The 11,180-nt window shown below is 51.4% G+C and overlaps 1 protein-coding gene across 1 annotated transcript in view; it reads left to right on the top strand.

Annotated features, from left to right (window-relative positions):
- The first annotated feature begins 3,637 nt into the window (after positions 1-3,637).
- Positions 3,638-11,180, top strand: part of Slc11a2 (solute carrier family 11 member 2) — a 41,784-nt gene continuing 34,241 nt past the window's right edge. The window contains exon 1 of the mRNA XM_051160352.1: positions 3,638-3,718. Coding sequence (XP_051016309.1) covers positions 3,664-3,718 — 55 coding nt within the window. The 5' untranslated portion in view covers positions 3,638-3,663. The remainder of the gene's footprint in view (positions 3,719-11,180) is intronic.

The raw sequence follows: 11,180 nt of genomic DNA, 5'->3' as shown, positions 1-11,180 counted from the left end.
CAGGTAGAAGAGGAGCAGCCATGTTGGATGCACAGGTGGCAGAAGTTTTCTGCTATCGATGGTCTGGAGGGTATCCCTTCAGGAACCAGTTGCTAGGGCGTCACAGGGATGGAGGTGGGGAGTCAGGCGGCAGCATGAGCACAGGCCACTTTTCCAGATAACTCAAGGTGACCTTGAGTCACTGGAAAAAGTAGCAGGGAAAGCCACCCCCAAGACTGTACCCGCAGGAAGTTTGTTAGGAAGAAAACTCGGGATTGACGCTGAGGGATCGGAAGGAAGCAGAGCTAGGCAGAACGGTGACGTAGGACCCTTCCCACTGGGTGTAGGCTGCAAGGACTGGGGTGTGACCAGACACCCCACGGCCATCTGGCAGCAGCAGCCGCAGCAGCACAGCTGCCCAACAGCTGGAATAATAAATTGTGCGGCAGTGCTCAGGAGGCGGAGGCAGGTGGGCGGATCTCTGGGAGTTGGAGGCCGGCCTGCTCTACACAACGGGCTTCTGAAAAATGAGTTGCAGACCCTGTCTGGAAAAAAAAAACACCAAAACCAAAGTTGTTCATAGCAGGACAGGGTGGGACATCACAGGTGAGCTTGGACTACATGGCAAGTTGAGGGCCAGTCTCGGCTACGTGAGGCCCTTGTTTCAACTCCTCCCCCCCAAAATTCTTCATTATCAAAGGGCATCTGAGCTACACCTCAGCATTTTTCACAGGCATAGCCTCTAAGGCTAGCAGCATCTAGGGTAGAATAGTTTCGGCACAGATAAAAATCTAACTTTGGAAATAAGTACGTAACTAGGCATATGCTAGCACTCCTTATGGCCTAACAGCTACACACGTTTTACATGTTATAAGGCATCCATCCATTTATCTATTCAGTAGGATACCCCTGTATACCTGACTTTTGCCCGATTCAGCTATACAAAGGTAGGGCAGCCCCACCCCAGCCCCCAGGACTTGTAGTCTTGGCTAGCCTGGCTCTCAAAGACATTGGCCTGCCCCTGCCCCTGCCTTTGCCTCCCAAGGGCTGAGATCAAAGGTGAGCACCACCTGTTTGATTGAAAGCTCAATTTAGTGGGAGAAAAAGCACAAAAACAATAATGATAGTTTTGTGCTTTATTATTACTAATTGTCTGTGCAGCGTCCAGCCTGTGCTGTGAACTGCATAGAGTCTCAGTAATGTGTATGAAAGGAGTTAATTTGCTCAGCAGACTGAGAAGTGCTTGGAAGTCCTGCATGCTTGGCCCTGGAAACCTGACTTGGGCCCCAGGGAGTGAAAGACCAACAGGCACAGGTACAGAAAAGCTGGGTTGAGTGGGCCTGGGGAGTGTTGGGGGAGGCCACCAGCTGTGTCCACCAGCTGTGCAGCTGCCCAGAGCTCTTTTGTGGAGCACAGAGGAGGAAAGGTTAGCGCCCCAGGGCTGTCTCTGCAGGGGGGCAGTCCCAGGCTACAGTCTAGCAGGAAGCTCAGTCTTCGCTTTCTGTAAATTCCGTCAACATTCCCACAGGGACCAGAGGGAGCTTTGCCAACTCCCATGGGTCTGAGGCCCTGGAGACCTTACCAAAGGAGTCAGAGCATGATCACAGGGGAGCTTTTTTAACTTAGGGGTTTCTGTTGTATCAGGTGAGAGTGCGCTGTGCTTGTGTGGAGGGGAGCAGCACCTTTATATGGGTTCCTAGGCTCCGACTCAGGTCACCAGACTTGCATTGCACACACTTTTCTTGCTGGGCTATTATCTCCTTGGCCCTGCAGGTATTGTGAGAAGCCCAGACGAATAATTTTCCAGGTAAAGATGGTCCATAGAAGTAGTAGTTGCAGAGAAAATAAAAGCATAAAAAATCCACTTCCAGTGAGTGGATGGGAACCTTAGGAAGGACCTCTTCCATGAAAGATGCATGTAATAAGATGGGCATGGCTGGGGGCATGCACGGCCCTTGCAGAGGAACCTGGTTTAATTCCCAGCACCCACATGGCAGCTTGGAGTCAGGAGCCCTCCACAGGCCCTGTCCTGTGCTGTACTCACTGGAGAGAAAGAGAGGGAGAGAGAGAGAGAGAGAGAGAGAGAGAGAGAGAGAGAGAGAGAGAGAGAGAGAGAGTGTGTGTGTTGGAGAACACCTAAAGATGGTTATGTAAAATCCATTCCTACTTTTGTGATTTTTTTTCTTTGTTTTGCTTTCTGTCTTGGAAACCCTGTCCTGTGCTCTCTTTGTAGACCAGGCTGGCCTCAGACTCACAGCGATCCGCCTGCTCCTGCTTCTCGAGTGCTGGGATTAAGGTGTGCGCTACCATACCTGGCATGATTTTTATTTCAGTTTGTGTGTATGATGTGTGTAATGAATGTGTGGTGTGTATGTGCGATGTATCTGTGTGTGTTTGTGTGTGTCTTGTATGTGTTGTGTATTGTATGGTTTATGTGTTATGTATGTATGTGGTGTGTGTGTGTGGTGTATGTGTGGTGTTTGTGTATGTGTGTTGTGTGTATGTTATATGTGTGATGGATGGTGTATGTGTGTTGTGTGTGTGGTGTGTAATGAGCCCCACACTTTACCACTCACCTTCATCCTCAGCTCACTTCTGCTTTTAGAGCTCATAAGTTTAAATCTTTTCTCTGCCAGACTTTATTTCATGGACGGTTTTATGGGAAACTTCTATTTTCTGAGGAGGACAAGTTGTCCCCAGCTTAATCTGCAGAGGCAGCTTTGCCTCAGGGAACTGTCTGATACGGACAAGGGCTGGAAGCAGATCCCATCTTAACTTTCTGAGGTTGAGTGAGCCGGGCACTAAGGCTTTCCTCTGGGCCGCTGCTCAGAGAATCCACTATTCCCAGCCTTGACAGGATGCCTAACCGTGCAGCCTGCCTCAGGGATTCGAATCGCAGCTTCTTGTCCTTTTTCTTCTCAGCTGTTCCCAGGAGGCACGGTCGTGTCCCGCCCCCCCCCCCCCCATGCTTTGTTCACCCCACACTGAGGCAGTCTTGCCTGGGTTTCTGTATTGCTGCCTCAGGACTTTTTCTTCTGCATCAGGTTGCTAAATTCTGGCTTGCCTACTTTGTTGTCTGCCTGCAGATCACTGATTGACCAGCTAATACCCTCGGCTCCTTCAGATCCAGACAGATGGGCCGGGCGGCATTTTCTCCTATACTTTGAGCTGCCCCATGATTGCATCAGAATAGCACGTACTATGTGGAAAATACATGCCGGCTGTCAGGCTTTGGGTTAATTGGTTTCACCTCCTGTCTCAGAGGGGCAGAGTCCTAGTGTGTGAGCTCTCCGGTAGAAGTCCCTGAAGCAGCCGCACTCCCAGGGGCGTGGCCTCCAGAAGAAAGCATTTCCTTTTACTCCACACGTCTCAGTCACCAGCACCCATTGCCCGCCTCCAGGTCCTGCCCTGCCGAATGGCACAGAAACGAAATCTCAGAAGAAAACTTTTAACTCAATTAATTTTTATTAATAACTAGGAGTGGCAGAAATACAATGCTTCCTTTTCATGGCCGGTCAAAGATGAAATTTGATTACGCTTTGAAGGGAGGGTGCGGTTTGGATTTTGAATTTTTTCCCTCAGTCTTGACCTACCTCTAGCGTCCTCTCTAACCAAGGGAGGCGCACTAGTCTGCATATATAGAGGCTGCGCTGCTCTGGAAAAAAGTCAGACCAGTTCTGCGCCATGGGGAAGAAGCAACAGAGGTCAGCAGCCGCCGCTGCCCCCAACTGTGAGCTAAGTAAGTGGGCAGCTAGCAGCAGCAGCCCAGGGACTCTGGCCAGCCGAGCGAGCGCACCTGGAAGCTGCCCCGAACAGCTCCCACCCTTTTTCTCTTCTAGATGCAGCGGAGGGTCCCAGAGAAAAGGTTCTGGCCTGGAAGACATTCGAGAAACCTTTCTCCAACGCCACAGATGAGCTGGAGCGACCAGAGCTAACATGTGCACTTTCTCTTCTTTCAGGAGAGCAGCGGCCCCTGCCAGAGTGTGGATGTGCGGCTTTTTCTTTGTGTTCCGAGTTTGCTTTTGTTGTCATATTTTTTTCCTTTTTCGGGGGGGGGGGCGCGTTTACCCTTTCTTTCCAATCCCTGTTCGTACCAAATAATGAACACTTCTCCGGGCAGTCTCTACACGAAAACGGCACTGTTATCTCTACAGTTGTAGCCAGTCGAGGACATCCGAAGGGGAAAACAACCAACATTTTTTGGTGGCCCTTAAGGACTTCGTGACACGCCGGGGGACTTGTCAGGCCATAAGACTGAAGTGTGAGGCTGAGGCTGGGGATGGTGTGGAGGACTGCTTTGGGGGCAGGCGGGATAAAGTGTGGGGAGAAGAGAGACAGACAGACAGCCGGGATGGAGACCAACTCACCGTGAGGCTTGGGAGTTGGACGACTGACTGATGCAGCCGAACTGGCTCCACTGGTCGAAGTTTCTCAATTCCTCCCAGACGTGGGGTGTTCTTGGCGTGTCAGTGGATACTCTGATGTGGCCCAAAAAGCCAGAAAAAGAGGGACTGCCATGGTCCCTTATTATCCGGTGTAGCTGTACTTCGTGGTCGTTATCTCTTAGGCTTGTAATTGCCTAAAAAGAGGTGGCGGGAACTATGACAAAAATTTATGTCCCGAGCATTCCCGCGATGGGAGTTACCAACTAGAGAAACGCGTAGGTTTGAACTGCGGGGACCGTGGCGCGCTGGGCTGAAGCCGGACCACGCCTCCGGCTCGGACCCGCCCCCACTGAGGCCACGCCCCAGGCCCGGGATTGGTAGGCGGAGCCTCCGCTCCCAGTCCGCCGGCCACATAGTCCCGCCCACGGCAGGAGTCCAGCCAATCAGGGCAGCGGGGCTCCTTCCTGCCGACCAATCGTGGGAGGGCAGGAGGCTGACTCGCTCGGCGCTGGCTCCTGGGATATGGAGTCGCCGGCGCGGCGTGTCAGGTGGCGGCGGAGCCGGTAAGCCGAAGTGCTGGCGGGCTCCGGGTTACGGCGTTCCGCTTTGTGTGGGCGGGCTAGCGGGCGAGTGGGCGCGGCCGGCGGGGGCGTCCGGTATCCCCAGGGGACGCGCAGGGCTCCCCGGTCAGCGCAGGCGCCGACGGTCACGGGCCTCGGCCCTTCCCGGAGACCTAGGACACCGGGGCCGCCGCCCCTCCCCCGGCTGGCCGGACGGGAAGCGGGACCCGGGGTTTGGGAGTGCGCAGACCGTAGGGGCGCGACGCGGGGAGGGGAGGCGCGGAGGTCCGCGCCGCAGTCTCCTCCCGGAGCCCCGGGGTCGGTCCGCCCGCCGCCTCCCGCAGCGCCCTGTCAGCTGCGCGGTCCGCCCGAAGGCCTCAGGCCTCGGGGTTGAGTGCTGCTCGGTTTCCCGGCTGTGCTTGCAGCCCGAGTCCCTGCGTCTTCCAGGCCTCGTTCAGGGACACCTTGCACGCAATGGATGCGTCCCTCCTCTGCGGTCCCCAAGGCCCTGTACTTTTAAAACTCACTTGCTACCCCACCTTCGGATTACTTGTCCTTTTCGGCTAAGGGCATCCTCAGGACAGAAGTCCCGTTTCCTCTGGGTAGACTGGAGACACTGTTGTCCTTTGCTTGTCGACGACGGTGTGATTTTAGGCAGCGAAAACAAACATATGGAAGGGGAGGTGGCGAGGGCCATCTAGGAGCGTCCCTGTGACCCGTGGGGCAGCCACGGAAAACTGTCCTTCTTGTGCACCGTGGCACCTCCAGCCTGACCTAGGCCCGTCACTTCTTGGCTGTGGTAACTTTGCTCAGGGTCCTTAGGCTTTCCTGTGTCCCACACACTTAGAGTGAGGGTGACGGGGGGGGGGGGGGGGAGGACGGGGGCATCTCACAGGGCTGGCGGCGTTAATACAGGTAGAGTGCTTAGGCCAGTCCCCTGCAGCCAGGAGTTTGTATGATTGCCTGCAGGTGCCTGTTGCTTCCAAAGGCTTTGACCTTCTCACTAGTCCTTGCTCAGAATCCCTTGGGCAGCTGCCAAAGACCCTCCAGGCTAGTGCTTTCTAGCCATATTATTAGTCTGCAAGTGCGGTCAATTACAGGAGCGAGGCGTTGTGATGCCTGTCTTTGAGCCTAGATCCTGTTGTGTATCTTTAACTGGCCTGGAACTTGACGTGTAGCCCTCCAGCTGGCAGCTATCCTCCTGCCTCCGTGGAGACACGAGTATTTACCACTCAACCTTGGCTTCTGCGGAGCTCGCTAAATGCGGTTGGAAAGTAACGTTGTAGGTCGCTTCCTGCAGTCGCTCTGTTGGTAAACGTAACCTTGAGATTTCACTGATGATTTTTTTTTTTTAAATTAGGTATTTCATTCTCAGTCTTGCTTGGGCTAAGAGTTTATTTTGGACACAGACTGCAGCACACATGGTTTCTCGTGTTCTGGGAAGGCGCGTGGGACTCAGAAGGGGAATTCCTGAGCATGCAGCCAGCACCTCTTGTTGAGGAATGGGGAATCTGGATGTGAGTCTCCGAGGTTCCTTGTGTGACTCAGCTGAGCTAGCGAGGGGCTTTGGTTCAGGTGTGACTCAGTGCGCCGTGGTTAGAGAATTGTCTCCACGCAGTGGGGTCCTTTTCTGTCTGGCTTTGAAGCCAAGAACTTGGCTGGATGCTGTTTGTCAAATGTCTTTATTTTCTGCTGTGCAAGCCGGTCTTTGCGTCTCAGGTCCTTCTGGCGTGGCTGGGAGACCCCAGCCCCAGTTGCTCATGCACCCGCAACACTGTTAGGAAATAATTGTTGGGTGAGAAACTTTGTTTATGGAAAAGAACAGTTATGGTAGCAAGTGGTCCATTTGTGGCAGGGCAGGCTGACTTGCTTGTCTTTGTATTAAAACAGTTTAATACTTCTTTAGGTTGAAATGTATTAAAATTCATATGTAATGAGAGGAGAAGGCCACAAGTTAATTATTAAAATTTTATCAGGTTCCAAAGAGCAGAAGGAAGCAACTAAAGCCGGGGTATCTCTTATTGTACGTTTGTCTGACTTGACATATACTATTTCTGTTAAGCAAAGAAGGTAAAATTTGAAGGTAACACACCTGTTAGGGTAAGTGGGTTGGGTGGGATCTAACGAACAACATTCTTCAGATTTTCTGGAGAAAAACAACACAAGCAGAAAAAAAAAAACCAGGCAAAATATTTTTCATTGTCAAGAGGTTGGTAATATGTGTTTAGTAGGTTTCTTTTTTTCTTCCTATAGACAGGTCCTTTGATGTTGTTGACAGGATGGAGGAGTCAGGCCAGGTGACCAGCACAGGCACGCGCCCCCCCCCCCCCCCCCCCCCCAGGAAACACTGCTGCTTTGGCTAGAGAACTTTGCAGGAAGCTTGCCCTCTCAGAGGAACAAAGACCAAGGGATCCCTCAGGGTGACCGTGAGTGGTCCTGACAGCAGCAGCCAGGGCAGTGTTCTCAACTGGCTCACTAGCTGATGGCCTGCCCTTCCTTTTTTTTTTTTTTTTTTTTTTTTTTCTGAAGAGATTTATTTTATTTTATTATTTTTAATTATGTGTATGTGTGTTCCTGTGGTGGTGGTGGTGTGTGTGTGGGTACATGCACAAGAGTGCAGATGCCCACCAAGGCTGGAGATGTCAGATCTCCAGGAGCCAGAGTTATAGGCCATCTGACATAGGTGCTGGGAATTGAACTCTGGAAGAGCAATGGATGCTTTTAACCCCTAAGCCATCTCTCGAGCTCAGGCCTGTATTTCTAAAGTCATGGCTGATAAATAATACTTCTAACAGATCAGTACTTGACAGCTGGGCCACATTTTTCTCTGTTCTTATCTTTGACTCTCAAGCAGGCAGTTTCTTTATCAACTGTATTCCTCTGCCCAGATCTCTGTTCTCCTCTCCCCGCCCCTCCCCTCCCCTCCCTCCCTCCCCTCCGTCCTCCCTTCCCTCCCTTCCCTCCCCTCCTCCCCTCCTCTCCCTTCTCTGTCTGTGGTTTGTGCCTGTGCATTTCTAGACAGGATCTGACTGTCACACTTAGACTGGCCTGGAGTTCTTAACCTCCTGCTGGTCTCGAGATCGCTGGGATTAAAGGCTTTCTGAGAAACACAGAGAAACACCATCTCAGGACAAAACAAAACAAGAAGATAAAGAGCAACTGAAGAAGAAACCTGACATTGGTGGCCTTACCCCACCGCCCCCCACACACAGAGCTTTTCTTTCAATCTCAAAGAGAAAAATCAGACATACTGGGTGTAGAGTAGGACAAAGTAGGAGGAGAGATTAATTATTACGTTGGTGTTTCAAGGTTAATAAAATGTCAGTCTCAGTTAGTGTCTCAGAGGCTGTCATGTCAGAGAGCTGGCCCTGATCCTGTGTAGTGGCGTTGTGTATAGGAGCCCTGTGTGAGTGTTGTGAGCTGGGTGTGTTGTGTGGAACTAAAGGTGTTAATAGCAGAAGCCAGGCGGGTAGAGTGGGTTATGGTTTTTTTTTTTTTTTTTTTTTTTTTTTTTTTTTTGGTTTTGGTTTTCTGAGACAGGGTTTTTCTGTGTATCCTTGGCTGTCCTGGACTCACTTTGTAGACCAGGCTGGCCTCAAACTCACAGCGATCCACCTGCCTCTGCCTCCCGAGTGCTGGGATTAAAGGTGTGCGCCACCACGGCCCGGCATGTGGGTTATGGTTTTAAGGCCATTTTATTTATTTATTTATTGGGTTTTTTTTTTTTTTTTTGAGACAGGGTTTCTCTGTGTATCCTTGACTGTCCTGGACTTGATTTGTAGACCAGGCTGGCCTTGAACTCACAGAGATCTGCCTGCCTCTGCCTCCCTGAGTGCTGGGATTAAAGGCGTGCGTGCTCTCCCACACCTGACTTTAAGGCCTTTTTTCTTTCTTTCTTTCTCTCTTTCTTTCTTTCTTCTTTCTTTCTTTTTCTTCTTCTTTCTTCTTTCCTCTTCTTTTCTTCTCTTCTTCTTTTTACTTCTTTAAGATTTATTGATTTAAAAAAAAAATGTATTAGAATGCTTTGTCTGCATGTGTGGGTGCTGAGAATTGAACTCAGGATCTCTAGAAGACCAGTCAGTCCTCTTAACCACTGAGCCATCTCTCCAAAACCAAGGTCATTATTTAAAGCAGGGTCTTATAGACCAGGCAGGCTGGCTTTGTACTCACAGAGATCCACCTGCCTCTGCCTCCCGCTTGCTGGGATTAAAGGTGTGCGCCACCACCGTCTGGCTGACACTAGCAATCTCTTAATTAGCTCTGTTTGAAAATATCACCAGCGAGAACAGTTGGGTTTCAGTCATACAGGTGGAAAGAGTTCAGTTTATGAAGTTCATCTCGTGGGAAGTAGGCGGTGGTGTGCTAGGACTGTCGCGTTAGCCTGAAATAGACTTGGAGGGGAAAGAGAATTTGAGCAGGATTTGAAAACCTTTATGTTCTCTTCTGTTGGTGCCCTACTCACCTGTTTGAGGTAGTAACTTGATAGCAGCTGGCTTTGGACGTGTGGTGCACCTGCCTCATCCTCCTAAAAGCTGAGGTGACGGCCCCTTATCTCCTGTTAGTATTTGAGCTGGAGCGGTGCCGCCAGTCTGAGTCTGACCCCCAAGGCCCCCAAGGTAGAAGGACAGAACCCCCTGAACTTGTCCTCTGGGCTGCACAGAAAAAAAGAGGGTTGGGAGATGGGGGTCTACTAGGGACTGGGTACAAACAACCGCACCCTGCTCTCCCCAGGGTGAAGGCGGGGTTGACAAAAACTTTCTTCTTGATACCTTCAAATTAATGACGTGGCTTTGAATGCCTTTGGTTATAAGAGATCATTATTTTAAACTTAGACATTTTCTTCAACATAAGAAAATAGTTTTTTTTGGTTTTTTTGTTTTTTTTTGAGACAGGGTCTCTCTGTGTAGCCCTGGCTGTCCTGGACTCCCTTTGTAGACCAAGCTGGCCTCAAACTCACAGCGATCCACCTGCCTCTGCCTCCCGAGTGCTGGAGAAAATAGTTTAAGTTAGATTGTACATGCAGTCAGTATTTCATACGTTGTGTCTTTAGGATATGACTGTGTAGCCCCAGCTAGGCTGGAACTTGCTAGGTAGACAGCCTCAGACTTTTGGCAATCTTCCTGTCTCTGCCTCCTGAATGCTGGGATTACAGGCATGTATCACCACACCTGACTCTGGGTGTGTGTGTGTGTGTGTGTGTGTGTGTGTGTGTGTGTCTAAGTAATGTGGTGCTCTGTGTTTGTGTTATATATTAGGTCATGTTCTCCCTTAGGGAGTCCAGGGAGGAAAACCAGTCACATGGCCAGGTAGCCTAGGGCAGGGTCACGGGTATGGCTGGCCCCAGGACAGCTCCCACCTCTTTATGGGTGGAGCAGGTGTCACTGCCTTCTCAGAGCCTTCCACAGGGCTCTGGGTAGCACTGCAGCTTCTGAATAATTGCAGTTGTGGACGCCATGTTTCTTCCACCCCGGAGGACGCTGTCCTGGCTGCGGTTTTACCCTAATCAAATTCTCTGAGGAGAGTTGCAAGGAAAATCCAGGGAGTCGGTGTTCTCCTGAGCACAGATGACAAGCTAGGGCTGGGCAGTGGGCAGGCGCTGAGGGCTCCTGGGTGCTCTAGGCCAGCAGTGCCTCCTGCCTGCCGAGCAGAGCTCGCTGTCTTCTTGGAAGCTTCTGTCAGACAGTTTGGCAGAAGGACCCCGGGGAGAGGGTTTCTGAAAAGCTGTGACAATCTATAGAAGATTTAAATTTAAAATCAAACAAAGCCTGCCATTGTATGTCACTGGGACACCCGGCTTGCGCTTTAGTGCTACGTACAATGGCGAAGACTAATGCGAGGACTAGTGAGGAGTTTCTATTGCCAGAAAGCTTGTGTGAGCCAGCCCTTCACCTCAGCAGCTTGTGTGAGCCCAGCCCTTCACCTCACCTGCTTGTGTGAGCCAGCGCTTCACCTCAGCAGCTTGTGTGAGCCAGCGCTTCACCTCAGCAGCTTGTGTGAGCCCAGCCCTTCACCTCACCAGCTTGTGTGAGCCAGCGCTTCACCTCAGCAGCTTGTGTGAGCCCAGCCCTTCACCTCACCTGCTTGTGTGAGCCCCATGCTTCACCTCACCTGCTTGTGTGAGCCCAGCCCTTCACCTCACCTGCTTGTGTGAGCCCCATGCTTCACCTCACCCGCCCTTGTTCCATGCTGCCCTCTTTCCCTGCCCCTTCTGGCTTCCTGCTTCCCCTTCCCAAGACCTGGGCTGTAGGTGCGAAGC

Source organism: Acomys russatus, chromosome 17, assembly GCF_903995435.1.
Source record: "Acomys russatus chromosome 17, mAcoRus1.1, whole genome shotgun sequence".
In the NCBI taxonomy this organism is placed as follows: Eukaryota; Metazoa; Chordata; class Mammalia; order Rodentia; family Muridae; genus Acomys; species Acomys russatus.
Note: the sequence above shows the minus strand (reverse complement) of the source record. Positions and strands in the feature narration are given on the sequence as shown.